This window comes from Stenella coeruleoalba (assembly GCF_951394435.1).
Source record: "Stenella coeruleoalba genome assembly, chromosome: 4".
Lineage (NCBI taxonomy): Eukaryota > Metazoa > Chordata > Mammalia > Artiodactyla > Delphinidae > Stenella > Stenella coeruleoalba.
This window is the reverse complement of record NC_137149.1, coordinates 72,007,385-72,034,866: the sequence shown is the minus strand read 5'-3', so window position 1 is coordinate 72,034,866 and position 27,482 is coordinate 72,007,385. Positions and strand designations below refer to the sequence as shown.

The window sequence follows — 27,482 nt, the reverse complement described above, 5'->3', positions numbered from 1 at the left end:
CAGGCTCAGCGGCCATGGCTCACGGGCCCAGCCGCACCGCGGCATGTGGGAAATTCCCAGACCGGCGCACGAACCCATGTTCCCTGCATCGGCAGGCGGACTCTCAACCACTGCGCCACCAGGGAAGCCCCTCTCCTTTTGAGTTGAAATGTCATCTCTGCCTGAGGACTTTGTTATGCTGTGTCTAGCCACAAAGAGAGTTGTTTTACAAGCCAGAGGCTCTAGCTGCTGTTTACTGTCCTTCCTATGATGACTTCGGATCATTATGTATCCCAGGGTCATCTTTCTTCAGCTGCAGGCATTTTTGCTTCTGCGTTACATCATTCAGTGAAGTCACGTTGAGGTTTTTTCCAGAGTTGTTTCTCTCTCCCCAGTATCGTATAAGGCATGGAAATGACGTGCTATCCTGGCGCAGAATGAAAATGCCCTTTAACTGCCTTCCTGTGGAAGCCTGGAGCGGGGCAGAGGAGCATTGTTGAGCCAGGAGTTGGAGTCGTGATGGTATTAAGATTGTGGGTTCACAGCTGACCTCTGCCTCATACTAACACTTGACCTTGGCCAGTTACTTAACCTCCATTAACTTCATTTCCCTCACTTATGAAGTGGGGATAGTGAGTCTGAGTGTGTGACTTCTCTGGAGGGAGAGCATCAGTGTGGCTGGATGGGACCAGGTGATGTGTGTGCTCTCTGAGCAGGACGGGCGGCATCCATAGCCCCTCTGGGTATTGCCCGCCCGTGGTTAGGTGATGTGTGATGGCCAGCAGCCAAAGAGGACACTCTCAGAAGTTGCGGCCCTCTGCCCAGTCTCTACGTCTGCAGCTAAGGAATTACTAAAAGTATGAATGAGAAGACCATCTTCTCTGACTTGTGGTCAGGAGCTCAGGCTCTGGACCTGAATGGCCTGGGGTTGAGTCCTGGCGCTGCCTTTACTGGCTGAGTGAGCCCGAGCAGGTTCCCTCTGTTCTTGCGTGAGTGGCACGGGGACAGTAAGTGGGACTGCCTTGGTTGGCGGACGGTGGAGTCGATGAATAGAGACGTGAGGTTCTCTGAACAACGAGTGGCACATACTGCTTACCCTGTTTACCAAGTTTATTTAGTCAGCAAATTTAGTAAGTGCTTTTGTATGCCAGATGTTCTGCATGGTCCTAGGAGACCAGTCAGTCACAACCCTGTCCTCATAGAGTTTATGGTCTAGTGTAGGGGTTGACAAGCTTGTTGGTAAAGGGCTCAATGGTAAATATTTTAGGCTTTGTGGGCCATGATATCTCTGTCGCAGCTATACAACTCTGCTGTCGTACTGTGAAAGTAGCTACCATAAGTAAATGAGTGATCGCAGCTGTGTTCCAATAGAACTTTATTTACAAAAACAGTTGGTGGGCCACATTTGGCCCAGGGACTGTCATTTGCCAACCTGTGGTCCAGTGGGAAGACAGGTGTTAAATAGTCACAAATAAGTAAGTTATTACAAATTGTGATTAGTTGTATGAAGAGACACACAGGATTCTGAGAGAGGGAAGGGTCAGGGAAGGTAGCTGTGAAGAAGTGACATTGAAGGCAAATGCTGAGTAGGAGATGGGGGGAAAGAGGGGACAGCTCTGAGGGGCCAGAGAACTGGCCACACTAGTTCTGAGCCAAGAGGCTCAGAATCGCAATCTGCATTTCTGTCTCTGTAGAGGCACAACAGATGCTTTGCCAGTTTCTTTGGATAAGAAAATAATGGCGTTTTTTTCCCTGATACATAATTCATACTACTTCTCCCAACTCACCCCTCCCAAATAATCCCAACACTGAGAGATGAGCTGTATTAATATATTAACACATTTTGTTCTGCATACTTCTGGTGGGTCCTTTCTCTTTCTGTTCTTTTCTTTTTTCTTCTATTGTCAGTATCCAAAAATTTAGAAGTTAGGGACGTGAGAGTGCACATTTTTCTAGTATTAGGTGTAAAATGGTTTACTTCTTAGAACTCATTTCTGCTTTTTGATCTTGTTTTCACTTACTCCTATTTTAAACAATATTATTTTCTTTTCCTATTTGGCTAGATAAAAATCCACAGCCTGAAACCATTTTGAAAAAAAAACCTATTTCCTCTTGACTACATCTCAAGTTTCTCCTGATTTTCAACCTCAATTTTATATTCTCTTAAACAGGTTGCAGTGTTCTGTGGTGATTTTACAGAGAAGGACACCTGTGCTCCTCATTCTAGAATATTTTGAATGGTGCCTCAGAGGCAGGGGTTTACCTATATAACTCTGTGACCCCTTCTGTTTCCTCGGTTTTTCATTCCTGCAATTCTGGGACTCTGAGGGGACCCTGCCACCTTGAGAGTCAATATTGTGTAGTGCTTGGGAGCATACACTCTGGAGTCAGATGGTGTGAGTTCAAACCTAGTTCCAGTACCTATTAGCTGTGTGAACTTGGATGAAGTTACTTACCCTCTCTGTGCCTCAGTTTTCCTATCTTTACATCTTTTTTTTTTTTTTTTTTTTTTTTGCGGTACGCGGGCCTCTCACTGTTGTGGCCTCTCCCGTTGCGGAGCACAGGCTCCGGACGCGCAGGCTCAGCGGCCATGGCTCACGGGCCCAGCCGCTCCGCGGCATGTGGGATCTTCCCGGACCGGGGCACGAACCCGTGTCCCCTGCATCGGCAGGCGGACTCTCAACCACTGTGCCACCAGGGAAGCCCTTTTTTTTTTACATCTTTTTTTTTTTTTTTAGTTTTCCTATCTTTAAAATGGAGACAATAAGGACATCCACCTCACAGCATTATTGTAAGGATTAAAATGAGTAAAATATACATCAAGTCCTCAGAGCAGTGACTGGACACAGTAAGTGTTATTTTTGTGATGTCTGTTATTATTACTCATTATGTGGAAGCCAGTGACTGTAATTCCTCCTTAACCATCCTTGAATTCTGCAAGTGCTTCTGACTCATCCTGAAATCTTGAGCTGCATCATTTCATTTTTGCTTCACTTTCTCCTTAAGGCTCTAGGAATGACCTTTTGTCATCAGAAGTCTGGGAATACTAGAGCTTCTGAGAATTAGTCCTCTATGTACTTTTGTACTTTGAAAACGTACTTGATAAGTGAAATAACTGTTTTTGAATATAGACTTAAAACTGTAGTTTTAGCAACAATATTCACCTCTCCTGTCGTATATTTTAATTCATGGTTTATAATCAGTGACTGTTTCTCTGTGTACTTAGAAATCCTTACATGTTATTTCGGGCCTTTCTCCACTTTGTACAGACTTGAAAGAGATCCTGCCTGCCTTAGGATGCAGAACTGGGGGAGGAGGTTTATGTTTCTGGGCCTTGGTTTTTTTCATCTGTGGAATGGAGCTGATCTCCAAGATCCCTTCCTGGTCTCTGTTTTTGGTTTAGGCTTCTGCGTATTATACAGTGTTCTCATTGATTTTCCTTTTTTTTTAACATCTTTATTGGAGTATAATTGCTTTACAATGGTGTGTTAGTTTCTGCTGTATAACAAAGTGAATCAGCTATATGTAGGCATATATCCCCATATCTCCTCCCTCTTGCGTCTCCCTCCCACCCTCCCTATCCCACCCCTCTAGGTGGTCACAAAGCAGGGAGCTGATCTCCCTGTGCGCTGCAGCTGCTTCCCACTAGCTATCTATTTTACATTTGATAGTGTATATATGTCATTGCTACTCTCTCACTTCGTCCCAGCTTACCCTTCCCCCTCCCCGTGTCCTCAGGTCCATTCTCTACATCTGCGTCTTTATTCCTGTCCTACCCCTAGGTTCATCAGAACCATTTTTTTTTTTTTTAGATTCCATATATATGTGTTAGCATATGGTATTTGTTTTTCTCTTTCTGAATTCCTTCACTCTGTATGACAGACTCTAGGTCCATCACCTCACTACAAATAACTCAATTTCGTTTCTTTTTATGACTGAGTAATATTCCATTGTATGTATGTGCCACATCTTCTTTATCCCTTCATCTGTCAGTGGACACTTAGGTTGCTTCCACATCCTGGCTGTTGTAAATAGTGCTGCAATGAACATTGTGGTACATGACTCTTTTTGAATTATGGTTTTCTCAGGATATATGCCCAGTAGTGGGATGGCTGGGTCGTATGGTAGTTCTACTTTTAGTTTTTTAAGGAACCTCCATACTGTTCTCCCTAGTGGCTGTATCAATTTACATTCCCACCAACAGTGCAAGAGGGTTCCCTTTTCTCCACACCCTCTCCAGCATTTATTGTTTGTAGATTTTTTGATGATGGCCATCCTGACCGGTGTGAGGTGATACTCTCATTGCCATCATTCTGATTATATCCTCCTGGGCAAGAATCTGTCTTCTTCCCCCCTCCCCAGAAGGAAGGCATTCTAACATGTTTTCCTATAAACTGCTTTTAAAATTGCTTTAAAAGAAATGCCTTTCTACACCCATCTTATACATTTATGACTCATCCTTCACAAGTTGTTGTTATTGTTGGTTTTGTGTTTTTGTAGCACCCCTTGGCAGTCACACAGTTGCTTTCAGAAGTGCTGTGAAGAGCTAGCATTACAGTCTTCTTGTTGGAACTTGTCCCAGCCCAGATTCTATTTTTAATAAAGTGTGGTGCATTGTTTTCAAAGGTTACCAGATTTTTTACTGACGAGAATGAGAACTGTGTTTCTTATACCTCCAGACCCTGTGATTTACTGCTCTGGATTAGTTTTTTGTTCAGCATCTGGTCAGTTATTCTCAGTGCCTCCCGTTTGCCTTATGTGTCGCAGTGCTTGGTGCCCGCGGTAGGACTGCAGGCTCTTGGGTTTGCAGCACACCTTGCAGTTTACATAGTGCTGATAATGTTCCCCGTTTTGTTTGATTCTCTCTGCCCCCTGAGCCACAGGCAGGCCGAATATCCCACCTCTCAGCCAGGAAGCTAAGGCCAAGAGAGGGGAAAGCAAATTCACACCGGCGGGGAAAATGGCCTCATAAAGCTCTGAGCTGTGTGCCGTGGGCCTTAGACAGCTGGTCTGCAGGGTATTAGTTTGCTGACTTTCTTTGACATTTTTTATGACAAAAATAATACACGCTGATGGTAAAAACTTTGCACAGTTGAGAAAACAAAAAGCCCCCGGTGGCCTGTCATCTGCCAGCCCCGCTTCCTGGACGCTGGTGACAAGTGTTAATAATTTCTCAAATATTCGTTCTGGAATTTCCATTAGAATGTAGGTGTTGAAGGCAGGCCCGAGCCGCTCTGTCCCTTTGGGTCCCTCAGAAGTAGAGTCGCGCTGGACACGAAAAGGGCTCAGCGTCTGCTGCTTGAAAGGAGGACATTTCCAGTAATTGTCCTGTACACACACTTACTCTCTCACACGTTTTTATTGATACTTATCGCTGTATCTTGGACAGATTTTCATAGCCATACCTATAGAGTAGCTTTACTTTTTTAAGTAGCTACATGGTATTCCATCCTGTTTATTACTGTAATTATTTGACCAGTTATTTCTAACGTTTTCCTCTTGCAAGCCTTGCCGGGGGTGGGGCGGGGACCGTCCGAGATGTTGCCTGCTGCTCGTTCCTTCAGTATCCTTTTTCCATCTCTAATTTTGGCTGGTAATAGAGCCCATTTGCCAGGCTCCCCTGGCAGCTAGGTGTGGCCGTGTGGCTGGGTGAGATTCTGGCCATTGGGATCATGAGCAAAAGTGATGTATGCGACTTCCAGGAACATTCTTGGAAGAGATGGCGCAGTCTCTCCCCGTCTTGTCTGCTTCCCCCTGGCGGAGGTTGTTTGATGATAGGGGCCGGAGTGACCATGTTGGTTCCCAAGATACATTCTTGAGGATGACAGAACAACAAGATAAAAGGAGCCCGAGTCCCCGGCCCTGCAGAGCTGCCGCGTCAGGCCTGTGCTGCTTCCTCTTGAAGTAAACTTCCGTCTTGTTTAAGCCAGGCCTGGATTATTTTCGTCCTTGCTATAGTCTCTGTATCTTTTCTACCCGTGTGAGTATAGATGTGGAACAAATTGCTTAAAGAAGAATTGCAGGATTGAAGGAGGTGCTCATTGAAAATTTCGATTTATACTGTCTAGTTGATCTTTAAGCTCCCACCATCTCTCATGAAACGTTCCCCATCATGTGTGTGTCCTTTCATCATACAGAGATTTACATTTAACGTAGAGACCTCCGAAATCTGTTAAAGATGCACAAAAATTCACGTTACCAATGGAAAATGCTAGCATGTGAAGCAAGAGGTTGGTTCCAGATGTCAGTATCAGTGACGTTCTGTATCCATGGGAAGGAATTCCTAGGGTGTATATTTATAAAAGGGAAGGGAGAATGGGGAAATGGAAGAGGGCACCATGTAGGCCTCACTGAACAGTAGATCGGGAGAGCTCACACACCTGTGTCCAAATGATCATGGACGTGGAAGCAACTTGCACAGCCCTAACCATCCCCATCTATGCACGCATGCATCCATCCATCCAACCAACCATCCACTCATTCGTCCATCCATCCATCCACCCACCCACCCAGCAGGCCTGCGCCTAATCTGTGCTAGCCACTGAGAGTGCAGTATTAAGCAGGTCAGACATAAGTCATTGCTCCTGTGAGACATGTAGTTGAGGGGATAGGAAACATATTAATAATTACATAAATAAGAATTGGAGTAAACACTGTAAGGGAGACAGTATGCTATGAGTGGAGAGTGGAGGTTGTTGGGGGAGGGGTGTGTTAGTTTCCTGTTGCTGCTGTAAAATAGGACCACAGACTTAGCAGCTTAAAATGACAGGAATTTATTCCCTTCGAGCTCTGGAGGTCAGAACTCCTAAAATCAAGGTGTCGCAGGGCTGCACAGCTTCTGGAGGCTCTAGGAGAGCCTTTTCCACTTTCTAGGGCCTGCCTGCAGTCCTTGGCTCTGGGCCCCTTCCATCGTCAAGGCCGGCAGTGTAGCATCTTCCGGTCTCTCTGTGAACTGTGCTTCTGTCGTCACATCTCCTCGCTGACTCTGATACTCCTGCCTCTTTCTCATGAGGACCCTTGATGACACTGGGCCCATTGAGGTCATCCAGGATAACTGCACCCCCCCCACCTCAAGATTGTTAAATCAGTCATACCTGCAGAGTCCCTTTTGCCACATAAGTTAACGTATTCACAGGTTCCAGGGATTAGGGTGGGGACATCTTTGAGGGGCCATTATTCTGTCCATTACAGAGACTACCTGAATCTAGGGGTGGCCGGTAAAGAACTCCCTGAGAAGGATGATAGGGTACAGCCAGGTGAAGAAGCAGGGGAAGAGCATTCAGGTGATGGATGGGAGGGAACTTGAGGTACTTGAGGACCAGAGCAAAGGCCACCCTAGCAGGCCAAGTGTATGAGAGCATGGGTGGTAGGTGGCATTGGGGACAGCCGTAGAAGCCACTGGAGCATTTTAAAGCAGATTTGTATTTAGAAAGGCAGTTTTGCTGCCATGTTGATGGTGGGGTTAGAGGTGAGCAAGGTGGGTGTCGGAGGCCATTTAGGAGGCTGTTGTAATTCAGATGAGAGATGCTGGTGGCCTGGTCCCACTGGTGGCAGGAGGTTCAAGAGAAGCGAAGGGATTTGAGAGATTTAAGGAGAGTGAATCGGTCAGTAGTGTGCTGTGGTGGATGGCCGTCGAGTGTGGAGAAGGACGTTAGGCGTGGCCCTCAGGTTTCTAGCCGGAGCCAGGTGGAAGGTGGCATCGTCATGGACAAGTGGGGAAACACCAGGAAGAGACTGGATTTGAGGGGAAGGAGAAGTGAAAGCTCTAGTTTCGGGGTAGAGTGAATTTGAGGGCCTGTGAGACAAGCAAGTGGAACTCTGTGTTCACCCCGCCTGAATGGGCTCAGAAATGAGCTTTCTGGGATGAAGGGGAAGCGTTGGAAATGGTTGGCACGTAGCTGCTGATTGAAGCCTGGTTGTTGCCTGGACCCTACAGAAAGAGGCATGGAGGGAGGGAAGAGGGCCTTAGACAGCACCTGGAGAAAGCCAACAGCTAAGTGTGTCTTCCTGAGTTGACCATGTGTGGAGCTCATCAGGGGTAGAATCCAGAAGGGAATATTTTCAGGAGAGATGGGGAGGTGAGGAAATAGAGACAGGTCTTAGCGAGTATTATGGAAAACTTCAGACATATTGTATTAGTCTATTGCTGCTGTAACAAGTTACCGTGAACTTAGCAGCTTAGACAGCACAAGTATATTACCTTATAGCCTGGAGGTCACAAGACTGAACTAGCCCCACCCGGGCTAAAATGAAGGCAGTGTGCGGCTGTGTTCTTCCTGGAGGCTCTAGCGGAAACTGTTTTTTTTTCCTTGCCTTTTAAGCTTCTAGAGACTGCCTGGTTCCTTGGCTCCTGGCCCCTTCCTCTGCCTACAGAGTCAGCGAAGGCAAGTTGAGTCCTTCCGGTCTGTTGTTCTGATCTGTCTCCCGCTTCTAAAGATGCTTGTGATTACGTTGGGCCCAGCTGGATAAGCCAGGGCAGTCCCCCTATTTTAAGGTCAAATTAAGTCCTGATTAGCAAATTAAGCCCTTCTACAATCTAAATTTACCTTTGCCATGTAGGGTGACGTCATCACAAGTTCTGGGGATGAAGACCTGGGCATCTTTGGGAGACCATTACTCTGCCTGTAAACATATATGTAAAAGTATAAATGGAATAGTATAATAAGCCCCTCACACCCACCTCCCACTTCTCCCCACTGGATCATTTGAAATAAATCTTAGAAATCATCTGATTCATTTGTAAATGTGTCAGAATAGACAATTGTTTAAAGAAGTTTAGCTATGAAGGGGAGGTGAGAAAGGGGGTGGGGACTGGGAGAGGTGGGAAGAAGACGTGTATGTGTATTTTTAACATGAGAGACAAGGAGGCATGTTAAATTCTGCCGGGCAGGATCTAATAGTGCGGGAGCAATTGACCTGCACGAGAGCGAGGTCTCCATCATTGGGAGAGGTAGGCGCATAGGTTTGAAGGTTTGAGAGTGTGAAATTAAGAGAGTTCCTCTCTGCTGGTTTAATGTTTTTCTTTTTCTTCATTTTCCTGTAGAGTGGGAAGCCAGTGAGAGGGGCAGAGAGGTATATAGTTTTGAGGCGCTTGGGGAAATTTGGAAAAGGTCGCTGTGGAGTGGAGAATGAGTGCCTCAGAGAAAGGGTCTTGGAAGGTGGGGACGTGGGCTGCTTGAATTTGGTGAGTTCGAGCGAATGCAATCAGCCTGAGGTGCAACTTCTCCCCCCTAGCGCTGCACATCTGTCTGGGCGTATGTTCAGAGAAGGTGAATAATTTGGTTCCCATTGGGTGGGTTTTTTGCCAGGTGGTGTGAGCAAAGCATAAGGTCAGGGGTGTTTATAAGAGCCACTGACATCGTGATCCATGGACTCTAAGCTGAATGAGAAAGGAGAGGAGTGACGGGTCCTGGCGGGTGTACGAGTGGCTGTGATGGGATGAGCCGACAGACAGAGTCCAGCCTGGCTGGGTTTTGGGGTGGTGACCAGGTCCGGGGTGCGTCTTTGGGAGTGGGTAGCTGGAGTGGAGTGAAATAAAAGACAGCTAGAAAAGAGGGCATGAGTTGCTGAGAGAGCAGGGTATGGGAAGGCACCGCCACGTGGATCCTGAAGCCACCCAGCACGATGGCAGGAGACAGGGTGTAAAGGTAGGTCGTCGGGGCATGGAGGGGTCAGGCGAGACGAGGAGAAGGGAAGGGGTTTGTACGGTGCTGGGAGGCACGGGCTGCACAGGGTGGATGTTTTGACGAGATGGGTGACGGTGCAGGGGTCTGGAAGCGATGCTGGGGATCAGAGCGCGGTTGACCTCCCCTCCTGACCCTTCCAGACCGTGTGTGTGCGGGGGCTGTGAGAGGGGGTGAGCAGGCCTGACCGGAGGGAGGGCCAGGTTTCGCTGACGACACGGCTAGCTCACTTTCTTCTCCCCCGAGCTGTGCTGTGGGTGCTCCTGGCCTGCTACCTCCATGGTATTATCATATTATTATAATAATTATTATTATATTATTCCTCCCACCCAGGTATTATTCCCCTGGGTCACCGTACTTAGCCTGAGTCACAGCCAGCCGCCCCCCACCAGCTCCCTCTCCAGTGGGAAAATATTAAGGTAGAAAAAAGCACTCCATCCAAGAATTCCCGAATAACAGAAGTCAGGGATTGAATCTCTAGATTTAATGAGATCTGTCTCCATGTGCTCTACTTTTATATCTGACATGCCTCCTGGGCTCTAAGCCATATATTCTAATGTTGTTTCAAAAATGGCTGTGGGTATATTTAATACACATTATTTACATCGATTGATGATTGAGATGTAGCTTTATTGAAAACTTTTAGTGATTTTTGTCTATACCATAAAAGCCTGCTTTCATATAAGTATTATTTTAAAAATTCAGCCTGTATATGGAGTCACATTATTGTGAAGGCAATGAAACCCTGCCTCCCCCGCCCGCCCCCATGAAAAAGATAGTGAAACTGTTGTGCGCAAAGATGACCGCTAAACTCAAGGTCTCCGATGACGGGTAAAGGAGTTTAGATTGGTGGAGCAGTATCAGGGACCTAGAAAACAAGTGGAAACAAAGGATAGTATGATAAGGGGATGGAATGTACTATTTCTGCTGAGGTGGTGTTTGCTTAGAATTGAGTTATTCTGCATTTCATGTTTGCTTGTTGACACGTGACCGTTTTAACTGGTTCTCAGCCCACCTTTTGGCCATTTCTTTCTGGGATGGGAGATTCTAGTTATATGAGCCCAGAATAAGTAGCAGCAGCAGATTTAGTTTTTACAAAACATAACAGTCTCTTTTTAAAATACCTGTCTCCCAAATCCCTGAGATTCTGTGAGCTGTGAGTCTTCCGTGATAGCCTGAGGATGTGAGAAGCTGTAGGATGATGTTAGCGCCACAGGTATACGTGGGGCCTGTGGTCCTACCCACCCCCTAACTACTCACCGGATTGGACTGAACTTTGGTCGCTCTTCCTAATCCCAGCAGACCCCTCCAGGCCTTGCGGGGGGTGGGGTGGGGCGCAGTGATAATCAGTGTGCTTTTGCCAATGACCCCTTGGCCCTTAGCGGGGCTCAGTAAATGGTTTTGTCATAGGATTGCTCTGCATAGCCTTTGGTTAAGACCGTGGGCTCCCGAGTCTGACTCCTGGGTTCAAGTCCTAGCTCTGTGGTCTTTGGGCAGGTTCTTAACCATTCGAAGCCTTAAGTTCCTGTCTGTTAAATGGGGATTATGATAGTAAGTACTTACCTAATGGGATGTTGTGAGAATAAATAGTGCAGTTCCTGGCATATATAGTGGGAGTACCCAGGAACTTATTATCATCCTGTTGGAGTGTTGAACTTGAGTACACATGGCTCACCAATTTGATGCATTTGGGAACTGTTAGGTTTTAAATTGTATTTCTCCATTATTTACAATATTCCTTGGACATTTCACTTTCTCCGTAAGGCCTCCCCGACCACCCTATTTAAGCGGCAATGATCTACCCTCCACTCCTTCCCCCTCCGTGCCTCCCTTTCACCCCCTGCTCCCTGGAGTCCCTACCCTCATTTCCTGCCTTGTTTTTCTTCACTGCACTTGTCACCTTCTGATGTACTGTCCAGTGTACTTGCCTTTTCTTTCAGCCTGTCTTTGTCCCCTGTTCTGTTGTCAGAGCCTAGAATAGTACCTGGCACATAGTGGGTGTACGGTAGATAAATCTTTATCAGGATGATACTGTTGACTTTGAAAGTGGTGGTACGATTCTATACACCAGTAGTATAAAAGCTACTGCAGCTGCCTGAGCTCAGAATGTTTCATTCGGAAGTTCTGACTGATGATTTGCTGATTTGCCTGTCCCAAACCTCCTTTCCTAATAGAGGAGAATTGAAGCCGGGTAGAACAGGTTTGAGGGGATGATGAAGTTGGATGAGGAGAGGAGTAGGCTGATGTCATTACCTCTTCGACGGTTTACTTCTGACACCTGTTCTTTCAGCGTGACCGTCACCAAACTCCAGGCCACCCGAGGAGATGCTGGTCTCGATAGCGGACTCTCTCAAGTATCATTTTGCTTTCTTGTCTATTCTACACACAACAGAACTTTTGTTATTTTTCTCTTTTAGGGCACCAATGCCTCTGCTCTGGAAAAAGACATTGGTCCAGAGCAGTTTCCAATCAATGAACACTACTTCGGATTGGTCAATGTAAGTATTTTAAAATGTACTATCTTAATCAAATGTTTTAGAGTTCTTGAAGCAACTCCATTCCCATTTTCGTTATTATCAAGCTTTAAATAATCGTTCATACTCCTTGGTTACCATAAGTGGCAAATATTGGGGTGGGGGAAATTTAGTCCAGTTTTTGAAAGTATGAGCTGCCCCAGAAGAAAGTGTTTAATGAGTGCATTATCGGGTCAGATTCTCATTTTTTTCCCCTGTGCTTTAAAAGATTTCTGCTGCACCCATAACTTTCACAGTGATATTATTAGCCTTTGTAGCAGTATCTGCTTTTGTACGTTTTCCCTTCACCATCTGGGTGGGTTCCTTGGTAGCTTTGTTTCAGTATGCATCAGTTCAACCAGAGCATCGAAAGTGTTTCCAGCTCATCACCAGTAGCGATTTAACAGCACAACTTGGTATTTGAAGCATGGGTGGGGAGTCAGGGGAAAACTGGGGCCAGTTTACCTCAAAATCCCTCGGCCTCATTTGCTTGTGCTCAGCAATGGTCCCCTTGTAGATGGCCATACTTGCCAGGGCCTGTGTCCTAGACAAGTTGATTATGACCAAGTAGTGAGGCCGTATTGCCCACCACCCCCGTGAGCTTTCTTCCCCCCCTGATCCTTTCTCTCTGGGGTGGAGGATTTAAGTGACATCCGGTGTTAACTCATAAGCACCTGGTTTTCTGGAACAACTGCTCTGAGTGTGGTCTGTCAGTTCAGGTGTGATAGGTGGTAATTTCCGCTGGGACCATTCTCTGAGTGAATGCCGCCTGTGGGATAATGGAGTGGACATTGGCTTTGCGGTAGTACAGACCTAAGTCTGAATTCTGCCTATGCCGTTCACTAGCTGTGCGATCTTGGGCAAGTCACTTGGCCTCTCTGTGTCTCCTTTCCCCCTCTGTAAAATGGAGACCATAATGGTTTCTACCTCTTGGCCTATAATGAAGGATCCATGAGAGCTCCTATTGAAGGTACTGACATGAGACTGAGGCACATATGTGGACACTCGGTCAATGTTAGTTCCTTTTCTTTCCCAGACGTTGTCCACTGGCCCAGGGCCAAGTGTTACTAAAGGGTGTCTGGCTGAAGGTGAGGTACTGAGTAACAGAGAAAAGAATGGTAGGAGGAGGCTCCAGTACTGGAATATAGGACATTGTGTTGATGAAATACTGACTCCTAATTTTAATGCAGTTTTTTTAGGCATAGTGCAAAGGCCTCTTGCTTAAGCTCTGTGAGGATAGTTATTCAAGTTGCTGGAATTCTACCTTGTGCAGGGAAAAGACAAGTGCAGACTATGGAGGAAAAAAGAACTAAGGCCATCTCCTAGTCTGTGGAAGCATTGTGAGACCTAAACTTATTAATAGTTTCATTTATGTTTGTTTCGAATGGTAATTCATGAAAGTTACAGCTTCTCTTTAAAAAGAGGTTTGTCTCACTGCATAATTGTGTCAAAGTAGATTAAAATATATAAAAATAGGAAGTGTTCTATCTTAACATACGTAGAAATGTCACGTTAAGGATGGTGGTGCATCTGCCTTGCTCTTGGGCAGACAACACACAAGCCAACAACCAATCTTGAAATGCTCATGTTCTATTTTAATCTTACACAGCAGTTCGTAATCTGTTATTAATCTTCTGATTTCCTTAGTTTGTTTTCCTTTTCATTTTAACGTGCATGAAAAATTCTAAAGTGAATGTCTCAGCTATGTGTTCACCCGCAGAGTTGGTTATTATATGGTCAGTTGAAAACCAGGGAGATGATGACTTACTTTTTCCCTCGTTAATCATAATCTTGAGTATCCGTGGCTTTTGAGAGGTCATAGTATTACTCTGTGGGCCCTAATCAGATTGCAGGAGACCAGGAACTGGGTGGTACTGTTGTATTGAGACAATTGCTACTTTGGCGGAAATAAGATTGCTTTGAGAAAGTGAGGAAATGTGGTCTGAAGCCAATGGCAGGCGTGCTGGAATCTTGAAAGAGAGAAACTAAAACAAGTCCCCATTCGGTGAAGACTGTTTTAGCTGAGCAAGTGGTTCCTAGTTCCTGGATTTCTTTCTGATTGAGATTTTTATTTTCCCTGTCATAGGAGTTTTGATGTGTTGCCTTGTGACATCTTTTGTGTAGCCAGCTGCTTTTCTGCGTCTCCACATCATGTCGATTTTTTTCTTCTTCAGTGTCTCTCTCTTTTTTAAGCACCAGAAAGTTTCACTAGATTTTTTAAAATCAAGGCCGAGTGCTTCTTATCATCTTAGAGACTTTTAATGGGCTAGAGAGCTACCAGGCTTGCATATACTAGCATTCATTTCCCTGGTGATGTTCAGAGTGCCATACTGGGCTTCTACCACCGTGAGCAGGGCTGTGATACGCGGAATCTGGGCTGGTTCACATGGAGGGTGGCCCTCTCCCTCTCTCCACCTGGTTCGGAGGTGGTGCAGCCCCGGACCCTGATTTGAACCATCCCTGTTGTCCTTTGGCAGTTCGGAAACACATGCTACTGTAACTCCGTGCTTCAGGCCTTGTACTTCTGCCGGCCCTTCCGGGAGAATGTGCTGGCATACAAGGCCCAGCAAAAAAAGAAGGAAAACTTGTTGACATGCCTGGCAGACCTTTTCCATAGCATCGCCACGCAGAAGAAGAAGGTTGGCGTGATCCCACCAAAGAAGTTCATTTCGAGGCTGAGAAAAGAAAATGGTGAGTAGCATGGAGACGAATGGGTTTCAGGCTCTGAAATAAGGAGAATTGACAGTTCTGTATATCCTCAAAACGAAACCTTTTTTTTTTTTTAAATGGGAAAATAGTATGGCCAACTACTCAACTATCATTTGAAAAGATATTTCTCCTTTTCCACCCAGTATATAAAACAAAACTGAATTAAAGATATACTTAAAAATTCAAATTTATCATTCCATTTTGGAATGACCTTTTCTTTTCGCTCCACATTGGAAGGAGTTTTTTCTGGGTAGGATCACTGTAAGAGGAGAAATTGCCCAAGGCAGGACACTGATTGGAATACATAGGTTGATGCAATAATTGAATAAAATAGTACTATCTTATAAACTTGTCATAAGTGATTAAACTAAATGCAGATTGTCTAATCAGAGGCTCTGCTGTTTTAAAAATAATACCTTTGATTCTTGTTTGCCTAAGTTGAAGGATATCAAGCTGATATTTTTCTGTGATAAAAAATGTCCTGCTGTCACCTGATTTTCTTCTTTTTTTTCTATATTCTTTTTTGTGTGTGTGTGAGAAGCGGTGGTAGAGATGAGGTTATTCCAGAAGTTCTGCATGGGTAATTTTTATGACTATAGAAATATTTGATATGACAACTTGTGTTTAGCCTAGATTTCAGCCTTACTGCAACAGACTTGCACAGTTAATCAGATGTTTGTTTTATAAAGTCTCATTTAATTTGATTGCCGTCTTTTGAAGTTGTTGTAGTTTATACACACCAGAATAGAAATAATCTGAGAAGGAAGCAGAGCCCTCCCAAGTCTCCTTGTGCACATGATTAATAATGAAGTTTCACAGCTGCATTCATCTCTTGATTGTTTGTCCTTATAGCAGGGAACAGGCTGCTGGAATCATTTGTATTTGGTTTCAGAACACTATCAGATAGATACATTCTCATATATATCCCTCATCTCCCTTATGTGTTTCATTTAAGCTGCTTCCAGGTTGGTCCAGGGTTTAATATGATCTTTGGGAAGAGACCCTGTTGCTCTGCATAAATTACGAAGTGAATAATTGATCATTGGTGGTCACATCATATTAAATACTGATACTTTATCAGGGAGTTTATCAAGTAATTCCTGTTCTTTTTCTTTTTCTTTTTTTTTTTTGTAGAACAAATAAAAATGTTGGTAGCTTTTTATATATATGATGACTTCAGGAAGATATGGGAAATTTAGTTCTTGGTGGGTGGTAAAAAGTGGAAGTGAACAAAAATTTTTTAAAAACTTATCCATTGAAGTTGCAAAATAGAGGTGAACGTATTCCATACGTGTCCACTCTTTCAATATAAAAATGGAAGTGTGGTTTGTAAAATGAGCATTTTCTTTGCTTTTCAATAGCCAGAGATTGAAATACCGACCCTCTCCTTTCCAGATCTCTTTGATAACTACATGCAGCAGGATGCTCACGAATTTTTAAATTATTTGCTAAACACTATTGCGGACATCCTGCAGGAAGAGAAGAAACAGGAGAAACAAAATGGAAAATTAAAAAATGGCAACATGAACGAACCTGCGGAGAATAATAAACCAGAACTCACCTGGGTCCATGAGATTTTTCAGGGAACGCTCACCAATGAAACTCGATGCTTGAACTGTGAAACTGTAAGCATCAGGAGGGCTTTCATGTGATTTGCTTGTGTATAGTTGTACTAACTGTGTTGTGCGTGAGTGTAGTGTGGTATCGTAGCACCTAGCAGTTGTCTTCAGTATGTGCATACCGTTCTGTTTATGTGTATGAGCCTCAGATGCCAACTTTTGGAAGCATGTCTCCATCTAAGACGTCTCAGCTGGCTGAAGTAGAGTGATGAGGGAAAATCTCAAGAACTAGATTGCTGTGCATCGTGGACTAATTTTAGGGTCTACCAATTGGAAGTATTGAACTGGACCTCCACGGGTTATCTTGAAATGAGTTTGGCCACGGGGAGTCATGTGTGACTTAGAACAGACCACCTCCCCAACATAAAGGGAATCAGCTGTGTATGGTGAACTTGAAGTCAGAAGACAGGCTTGACTTTTTTTTTTTTTTTTTGGCTGCTTTGGGTCTTCGTTGCTGTGCGCGGGCTTTCTCTAGTTGCGGCGAGCGGGGACTACCCTTCCTTGTGTTGTGTGGGCTTCTCATTGTGGTGGCTTCTCTTGTTGCGGAGCAGCACTAGGCGTGGGCTCAGTAGTTGCAACACACAGGCCCTAGAGCGCACGGGCTTCAGTAGTTGTGGCATGTGGGCTCAGTAGTTGTGGTGCACAGGCCCAGTAGTTGTGGCGCACGGGCTTAGTTGCTCCATGGCATGTAGCATCTTCCTGGACCAGGGCTCGAACCCGTGTCCCCTGCATGGGCAGGCGGATTCTTAACCACTGCGCCACCAGGGAAGCCCCCAGGCTTGGCTTCTGATTTTCTAGCAGTTAGCTGGGTGTATGGGACAAGTCCCTGACAGCACTGTTGCCAGGGCTGGGTTAGCTTATGTGTCTGGGTGAGTCTGGCACATGGTAGGTAGGCACTTAGTGTTAGTTGAATTTGAAGACATTTTCCAGGGCGTGATTCAGGATGTTGCCTTGGCTTTCTGTATTTGATTTAACTCTCTGAGTGGCCTCTTAATGTGGTAGTTAAAAGCCCAGCTTTAACTAAAAAAAAAAAAAAAAAAAAAAAAAGCTTTTTAAAGGCTTTAGGGCCAGGCTGCTCAGTTTGTATGCTGGCTCTGCCAGTCAGCAGCTGTGGGACCTTGTGCAAATTATTCACCCTCTCTGACCTCACCTCATCTGTAAATTGGGGATGATGAGAGTGCCTGTCTCGTAGGGTTGCTAGGAGGATTAAATGAGTTAGCTTTTGGAAAGCACTTAGAACCATGCTTGGCACATACCAACTGTGCAGTAAAAGCCAACTATTACTATTTATGATGACTACTAATAACATAGAAAGTATGGGTTCATCTGAGGTCTCAGAGTTTCTTAATAACGTCATATGAAAAATTCTGTAGGATTGTGCATCTTTCTGGGGAGAGAGACAGTAGTTGCATCAGATTCTGCCAAGGGACTGGCACCCAGAAATGGTTAAGAAATGTGGATTTAAGTGGGAGGCTCTTTGTTTTTTGGCAGTCTTCTATCCTTCTAAACAATTTTTGAAGCATTTGGAGCATTTGAAGCATTCTGGTTTGTTCCTTGTAGAAACAATTAGAAAACATAGCTAAGCAAAAAGAGACTAAAAGTTACCAGTAATCTCCCCACCCAGAGATGATAAATTTGTAACACTTTCTAAAAATTGTGATCACGTTAGCCCGGAGATAACCATTTTGAAATATATCCTGCCAAAACATTTTCTACACATACTTATCTATCTAGAGATCTCTCCTCCTTCCCTTTCTCCTTCTGTTCCAGTAAAATTCAAATGCATACAGAAATAGAATAGTATAATACATCCCATATGTGTATGACTGAGGATCAATGATTGTTAACACGCTGGCCCATCTCAGTCATCTTTCCTTTCACGCCCCCTCCCACTTCACAGAACTGGTCTATTTTTAAGCAAGTCCCAGGTAACATCATTCCATTTGTAATTTCTTCATTACTTTGTTATATATCTCCAAAAGGTAAGAAATCTTTTTTAAAAAAACATTGGTACAATGCCATTATCACACCTAAAAAGAATTCCTTTAAATCATTGTTCACTCAGTGTTCGTTTCTCTGATTATGTCACTTTTTCTTTAAAGCAGCTGGTTAATTCAAATCAGTATCCAAACGTGGTCCACACATTGCATTTGGTCAGTATGTGTCTTAATCTATGAGTTACCACCCCTCCTTTTTTTCCCTCGTAGTTTAGTTGTTGAAGAAATCAGGTTGTTGGAAAGAATTTCCCACATTCTGGAAACATCCTGTGGTGTTTAACTTGTATTGTGAAATGGCAGTACGTTTCTACCATCCTATTCTTTGTTTCTATTCAACCCACCTATTTTATATTCTTTTTTTTTTTTCCTCTTGCCTTTGTATCAATGAAACGTCTGTCTTCCTATTTTTTTTGTTGTTGTTGTTGTTAGTTTTAAATTCTTTTAGAGGTTACTCTAGAGACTACAATACACATCCTTAACTTGGTTTGTTTTTTTTCCACTTTCCCAGCAATGCTAGAACCTTTGGAACCCTTCATCTTCTTTTCCTTCTTTTGCATTATAGTTTTGTGATGAACTCCTGAGTTTTAACATTTTATGTGTTTTAATCCATTGCAGTTTTTTTATTCTTTTTGATACTAAATTTATTTTTAGAGTAAATTCATGTCCTTTTTAAACATCAAAATTAGGGCTATATTGTACATAGTATAATCTGCAGACTTGCAGTCTTTTTGCTTTCTTCCCTTCTTTTAATAAGGGAGTATCCCTTGGTACCATGCTCACCTTACCTCTTGTATCTGTTCTGTCACCAGGTCCTGTCTTGTTGTGTTTCTTTAATCCTCTTCATCCCTCCTGCTCCCACCCTGGCTCAGGCCACCCATCACCACTTTCTCCTGTTAATGTCTCATGCCCGTTTACTTTTTTAGAGCAGCCAGAAGAACCTAGAAGGGTAGAGGAACCCATCAGCTCGTGACTGGCCGTCTCAACTAAGCTACAGCAGTAACTTCCTACTGGGTTTTCTTGCTTTTCTCTTGCCCTTTTCCATGTCACTCTCCTGCCCAAAGTAGAGTAGTGGCCTCCAGTTTCTTTATCTTCTTTGAGAGAGTATGTGTACGTTTTGATTTATCTGTTCTTTGAATGTTTGCTAGAACTCGAAACTTACCTGTGCATCCCTAAAATAAATAGCCGTTTAGATTTTTTTTGCTCTTTAGATGAATGGAATCATGCAGTGTGTATTCTTTAGTGTCCTGGTTTTTTTTTTTCGTTTTTTTTCTCACTATCCCATGTGAGATTTATTTGTGCTGTTGCATGAGGCTTAAGTTCATTCATTTTCGTTGTCATATAGTATTCCATTGCCTGAATATACCACAATTCATGAATCCATTTTACTGTTGGTGGGTATTTGGTTGTATCCAACTTGGGGCAACTATGAACAATGCTGCTGTGAACATTGTAATACATATACAATCTAGTGTACATAAATCTAGTTCCTCTAGGATATATACACAGAAGTAGATTTGTTAGGTCATAAGATGGGCTTACCATTAAACTCATTAGAAAATACCAAATTCCCCCAAGTGGTTGTACCATTTTATACACCCAGTGCATGAGCATTCTTATTCTCCACATTCTTGTCTATACCCACTATTCTCAGATGTCTCTTCACTTTGGTAGTATAGTGGCTGTTGTATAGACAAGTATTCTTTTATTCAATAAATACTTTTTTTTTCTTCCCACATCTGCTAAGTAAAGGTATAGACACTGAGGATGCAGTGAGAGCCTGGCCTTTCTGAAACTTTGAGCATGGAAGGCAGACGTTAATAACAAAGTGGCTAATTCATTTTGTGGTTACAATTGCAAAGTTCCGTGAAGGAGTACAGAGTATTCTGTGAGCTTAGATACAGGAACAAGAACAATGGGGCATCACATCTCTACATTTAGCCGGGAAACCTGCCCCAGACTGTACAGCTGGTCTAATTCTTTTGGTTATCTTTGAAATTAACAGTTACTACATCCGTCCTGTGATTCTCTGTGTAGATTTTCAGAAAGGCTCAGTCACATTTGTAGTTTCTTTTTTTGTCTGAGAACAGGTCAGTTGATCCCAACAAATGCAAAATTGCACCCGCAGATAATTGTATTGCAGAAGCTGTTACAGAGCCTGTTTTCTCGTGGAGGGTTACCACGGATCGCAAGCCTGTGCCCAAAGATTTCCTCCAAAACGTTTGGATCACACCATAGAGTTTGTTTTAGCGGGATTCCAACCATTTATACTTCGTTTGTGGAAGAGAATGAGAGTGTGTGTGTGTGTCTTTGTGGAGGATGGTGCACTCTGAAAAACGTACATTTATTATCCCCTGAAATGATTACATTTGAGGCAGGAGTGCTTTCCACCTTCCCCGCTCTGGAGTTACTTGGATAATCACCTCCATTTTCTTAGATCCTTTAACTGGACGGGATCCTACGAGTCACCTAATCCTTCCTCTCCCAGTGCCCAAGTCCCTTCTGTGACGTCCTAGCCAGTTGGTCACCAGCATCTGCTGGATCCTGTCCAGAGATAGGGAACTCAATCTTCCCAGGCGATGCCTTCCATTTTTAGAAAGCTCTAATTGTTAGAAAGCCCTCTACTTTCTAAGAAAATGCATAGTGTGCGGGCTTTTTAGTTGTTACTGTAGAATGTTGAGAACTTAGTGTAAAAGAAGACCTAAGTTAAAAGTTTTCCTTCACAGGATGAGAAATATAGGGCCCCGTTTAAGTAACGTCCTCTGCCCAGAGCAAGCAGCCTTTACAGAGCGCTTCCGGCAGAATTGCCAAGACCATTAGTGAACACTCACAGTGGGATTGAACTGCACTAGATCTGGAGCAGCAAATTAGCCCCTGGGGGAGCCTCGCTGTAGGGGCGGCCTCAGCTGGTAGTTCCTCCAATTGTGCAAAACCCTTTGTGCCAGTCTTCATGCTTTCAGACGATAATTTTTTTCTTTTTCTGGGTCTCACCCTTTGTAAACGTTGCCTGTGATTGCAGTGCAGATGTCAACTGAGGGGTTTATGGAGACAAACGGTTTCATTCTGCAGTAGACTTGGAGAGACAGTTTTAAGGGGGTCATTCAGTGCTGACTGTCCCAGATAACCGTAACCAAGGCACTCCAGAACGGAGGCCTGGGGATTTTCCAGTCTAGCCTCAGTGTTCCCTTGGTTGGAGCTTAATTTTGTTGTTGTTGTTAATTCCCGCCCCCCGCCCCCACTTTCTCTTTCAACTGAGTTTTTGCTTTGCAGATCTGTGGTTCTCAGTGCTTCTCAGTGGCTTTAAGACTGAGAAGCCAAAAGGTTGTCTAAAGAGCTGCTTTATGAAGTACCAATTGTATGCCCCTTCTCGTTTTGTTTGCAGAGGTTAAAATTGACTCAGTAGAGCTTCTGAGCCCTTCACAGAAGAGGAGTGGGGATGGGCGCTGTGGTCAGGTGGTTCTGAGTCCCCAGGACTCAGGTGGGCTGTGGTTGCCACTCTTCCTGAGCCCAACAACTTGGCACCGACTCTGAGCCAGCACGTTTTCAGTCCCTGGCTGAGCAGCGTGGAGCTGCCACCTGGTCACCTTTTCTGCTAAGCCCGGCAAAGGCGGCTGGGGATTTAGAAGCACATTTGAATAGGATTTTAATTACTCAGGAACTTAGCAAAGCTCATGATTTTTTTTTTTTTTAATTACTCAGGAACTTAGCAAAGCCCTGTATATTAATTTGTTCTATTAATTGGTTTGTAATGAATTAAAAACAAGAGCAAGTAGGGTCTCTTCCATCCTTTTAAAACTAGTTTTGGGGGAACTCCATGCCCAAAATCGGGGGAGAAGAAAGAATAAGATGTAGCCTGTACCTGCCGAGAGTATCAGTCTTAGTGATACATATGTTTCCTTGGAGACAAGCTGTGTTTTCACTTAGACCAGAATGAGATCCTTGTGTGTGGGAAGAAAATGGTTTTATTTTCTGGCAGCTTTCTGGGAAGAGATAAAAGGAAAAAAAAAAAATTGCTTGATCACTCATTGCTTTTGACTATGTCAGTCTGAGACAGGGGGAGAGAGAAAAGTCCAAATGGAAGGGTTTAGTGCCATGTTTTGATGTCACCGGTAGGGCCATCCACCTGAGCAGTGAGTGCTTTCTCTTAATTCTGGAAGCAGTTTGCACTGGGAATTGAGAAAGTTACAGTAACTTTCTCCAGTTCTTTAATTAGATCTGTACCTTTCTTCCCTCTCCCTGAAACAAGTACAGGGAAAGATTTGCATCTAAAGGGAGACAGTGTTTCTTTGTTTTCATCCCCCTTCAAGTACAGGACCTTTAGTAGAACTATCTAAATTATGTATGACTTCAGTTGGCTATAATCGTTTTATTATCTCTCAGAGAAAGGCCATTTAGGTTTAAAAAAAGGTTTACTAATTAAAAAATATAATACCTGTGAATTATTTTTTTAAAAACAGGCACAGGAATGTATAAAAAGAAAATCATTCATAATTCTTCCACCCAGATGCCATTATTGGCGTTTAGATATCTTTTCATTTGTTTAGTCTTTTGTTCAGTTATATATTCATTTATTTAGTAAATATTTATTGTGTACCTATTAAATACTGGAAATTGTTTTATGTACTAGAGATATAGCAGTTAAAACAAACAGAAAAGATAGTCCCTGCTCTTTTATTTACTAATATACACATTTAAAGCTATACATTTTCCTTTTAGCACTGTTTTAGCTGCATCTCTCAAATTTTGATATTTTCTTTGTCATTAGTTCAAATTATTTTCTAATTTCTCTTGTGACTTTTTTTCTTTGACCCATGTATTACTTAGAAGTGTGTTGTTTAATTTTCAAATATTTAGTGTTTTCCTAGGTATCTTAATATTTTCCAATTTCATTCTGTTTTGGTTAGGGAATATATTCTGTATGATTTCAGTCTTTTACAATTTATCATGACATGTTCTGTATCCTAACACACGTTCTGTTTTGGTAAATGCACTTGAAAACAGGGTCTCTCAACCTTAGAACTATTAACCTTTCGGATCAGATCATTCTTTTTTGTGGGGTGCTGCCCTGTGCATGTTTAGCAACATCTCTGGCTTCTACCTACTAGATTCCAGTAACATCCCCCAAAATGTGACAACAAAAATGTCTCTAGACATTGCCAAATATCCCCTGAAAGGCAGTTTCCCTTGTTAAGAACCACCGAGTTGAAAATAATTTATATTTTGTAGTTGTTGGGTATAGTACTCTATAGTTATCAGTAGGTCATGATGGTTGGTAGAGTTATTCAGATTGTCTGTGTTTTTCTTGATTTTTCCCCCATAGTTTTATATTATTTGCTGAGAAAGTAGTGTTAAAACTTCTAACTATAATTGTGGGATTTGTCTTATTTCTCCCTCTAATTCTGTCAGTTTTTGCTTCATGATTTTTTTTTTACTTTTTAAAAACAACTTTGTTGAGGTGCAATTTAATTACCATGAAATTCATCCATTCAGTGATTTTTTTGGGGGGGGTGATTTGCTAAGTTGTGTAACTATGACCAAAATCCAGGTTTTTTGGGGGGTGGGATTCTTACAGCCATTTACTGCTTTTTTTTTTTACCATCTTTATTGGAGTATAATTGCTTTACAATGTTGTGTTAGTTTCTGCTGTATAACAAAGTGAATCGGCTATATGTGTACATATATCCCCATATCCCCTCCCTCTTGCACCTCCCTCCCACCCTCCCTGCCCCACCCTTCTAGATGGTAACAAAGAACCAAGCTGATCTCCCTGTGCTATGCGTCTGCTTCCCACTAGCTATCTACATTACGTTTGGTAGTGTATATATGTCCATGCCTCTCTCTCTCGCTTTGTCACAGCTTACCCTTCCCCCTCCCCATATCCTCAAGTCCATTCTCTAGTAGGTCTGTGTCTTTATTCCCGTCTTACCCCTAGGTTCTTCATGATATTTTTTTTTCTTAGATTCCATATATATGTGTTAGCATACGGTATTTGTCTTTCTCTTTCCGACTTACTTCACTCTGTATGACAGACTCTAGGTCCATCCACCTCACTACAAATAACTCAATTTCGTTTCTTTTTATGGCTGAGTAATATTCCATTGTATATATGTGCCACATCTTCTTTATCCATTCATCTGTCGATGGACACTTAGGTTGCTTCCATGTCCTGGCTGTTGTAAATAGAGCTGCAATGAACCTTTTGGTACATGACTCCTTTTGAATTATGGTTTTCTCAGGGTATATGCCCAGTAGTGGGATTGCTGGGTCATATGGTAGTTCTATTTTTAGTTTTTTAAGGAACCTCCATACTGTTCTCCATAGTGGTTGTATCAATTTACATTCCCACTAACAGTGCAAGGGGGTACCCTTTCCTTCACACACTCTCCAGCATTTATTATTTGTAGATTTTTTGATGATGGCCATTCTGACTGGTGTGAGGTGATACCTCATTGTAGCTCTGATTTGCATTTCTCTAATGATTAGTGATGTTGAGCATCCTTTCATGTGTTTGTTGGCAATCTGTATATCTTCACTGGAGAAATGTCTGTTTAGGTCTTCTGCCCATTTTTCAATTGAGTTGTTTGGTTTTTTTTGATATTGAGCTGCATGAGCTGCTTGTATATCTTGGAGATTAATCCTTTGTCAGTTTCTTTGTTTGCAAATATTTTCTCCCATTCTGAGGGTTGTCTTTTCGTCTTGTTTATGGTTTCCTTTGCTGTGCAAAAGCTTTTAAGTTTCATTAGGTCCCATTTGTTTATTTTTGTTTTTATTTCCATTTCTCTAGGAGGTGGGTCAGAAAGGATCTTGCTGTGATTTATGTCAAAGAGTGTTCTTCCTATCTTTTCCTCTAAGAGTTTTATAGTGTCTGGCCTTACATTTAGGTCTTTAATCGATTTTGAGTTTATTTTTGTATATGGTGTTAGGAAGTGTTCTAATTTCATTCTTTTACACGTAGCTGTCGAGTTTTCCCAGCACCACTTATTGAAGAGGCTGTCTTTTCTCCATTGTATATTCTTGCCTCCTTTATCAAAGATAAGGTGACCATATATGCGTGGGTTTATCTCTGGCCTTTCTAGCCTGTTCCATTGATTTGTATTTCTGCTTTTGTGCCCATAATCCAGTTTTAAAACATTTCCATCACACCAATAAGATCCTTTGTATTGGGCAGTTAATCTCTGTTGCAAGCCTTAGGCCCCCGCTAAGCTACTTTCTGTCTTTAGATATTTGCCTTTTTTGGACATTTCATATATATGGAATCACACAAGATCTGGTCTTTTGTGTCTGATATCTTTCACTTACATAACATTTTTGAGATTCATGTGTGTTGTAGCATGTGGTTCATTCCATTTTGTTGGTGAATACTGCTCCAGCTTCATGTATTTTTGAGGCTCTGTTATGAGGGGCTTCCATATTTTTGATTGTTTTTCTAGTAAATTGACCCAAGTATTAGGAAATACCATTTTTATTTCTCATAATTTTGTCTAAAATCTATTTTCTTATATTAAATAGCCCACTATATATGTATATTAACTCTTTACATAGTATATTTTTTTCCATCCATTTTTTTTCAGCTTATCTGTTTCTTTATATTTACAGTATAGCTCTTGTGGGCAGTGTGTAGCTGGCCTTGCTTTTTAAAAAAATTCAACTCAATTTCTGACTTTTACTTGAAAAGTTTATTACATTAGTGTTTATTATAATCATTGATATGGTTGGGTTGAGGCTCCCATTTTATTATTTGTTTTCTGTTTATTCCCCCGGAGCTTTTTGTTTCTCTCTTCCTCCTTCTCTGCTTTTTAAACGTTTTTCCCTTTTCGGATTATTTGTGTGTGTGTGTGTATTACATTGAACAATTCCATTTTAATTTTCCTCCTAGTATATCTTCGTACGTTGTTTTTTAGTGGTTGCTCTGGAGAGTACAGTATATTCTTCACTCTTCACGGTCCCCATCCAATTAATAATGTTCCATTTCGCATAAGACATAGTTAACTTATAACTGTGTAGGTGCATATTCCTTCCACCCCGACCTACCTTGTCCTTTACGCTATAGTTGCTACATGTATTACATTTACGTATGTTATAACCCCCACAGGACAGTGTCATAATTCCCAGTTTTGATGCTCTTCACTTTTTCTTGAGGATCTGGATTTCCATCTGCTAGCTTTTCCCTTTGGTTTAAAGAATTTCCTGTAACCTTTCTTGTAGTGCAAGTCTGTTAATAATGAATTCTGTTCACTTTTATCTTCATTCTTGAAGGATATATTTATGGGATGCAGGAATTCTGTTTTGATAGCTTTTTCTTTTAGCATACTAAAGATGTTCAGTGTCTTCTGGCCTCTGTAATTTTTGATGAGAGGCCAGCTTCCAACAGAATCATTCTCTTGTAATGTGTCATTTAAAAAAAAAAAAAGTTTATTTATTTATTTATTAGCCATGCCACGCAGCTTGTGGGATCTCAGTTCCCCGCCCAGGGATTGAACCCAGGCCACGGCAGTGAAAGCCTGGAATTCCAAACACTAGGGCACCAGGGAGCTAGCTGTAATGTGTCATTTTTCTCTAGATGTTTTTAAGATTTGCTTTTTTACCTTTGGCTTTCAACAGTTTGACCTTGGCTGGCCTTCTTTGTATTTATCCTGCTTGGTGTTTGTTGAGTATCTTCAATTTATAAATGTATGTCTTTCACCAAATTTAGGGAATATTCAGCCATTATTTTTCAAATCGTTTTTCTGCCCTATTCTCTCTCCTCCCCGCCTGGGACTCCAATTATGTGTATGATATCTAACAGGTTTATTGAGTATCTGTTAATTTTTATTTCAATCTTTCTTTTTTTTCCTTTATTCTTCTCCTTGGATAATTTCCATTGTTCTGTCTTCAAGTCCCCTGGTGTCTCCTCTGTCATCTCCAGTTTTCTGTTAAGTCCATCCAGTGTATTAATTTTTTAGTTCTGGAATTTCCATTTGAGTCTTTTTTTGTTTGTTTCTATTT

At 42.6% G+C, this 27,482-nt stretch overlaps 1 protein-coding gene across 5 annotated transcripts in view; it reads left to right on the top strand.

Annotated features, from left to right (window-relative positions):
* Positions 1-27,482, top strand: part of USP46 (ubiquitin specific peptidase 46) — a 61,137-nt gene that overhangs the window by 13,933 nt on the left and 19,722 nt on the right. For 3 of the 5 annotated variants that reach the window (XM_079919747.1, XM_079919748.1, XM_079919746.1), the window contains exons 2-4: positions 12,080-12,160; positions 14,653-14,866; positions 16,280-16,509. In XM_079919747.1, coding sequence (XP_079775873.1) covers positions 12,080-12,160; positions 14,653-14,866; positions 16,280-16,509 — 525 coding nt within the window. Of the gene's footprint in view, positions 1-10,705; positions 10,879-12,079; positions 12,161-14,652; positions 14,867-16,245; positions 16,510-27,482 lie in introns of those variants that run through there. The other 2 variants (XM_079919749.1, XM_079919750.1) reach the window with 2 other exon arrangements.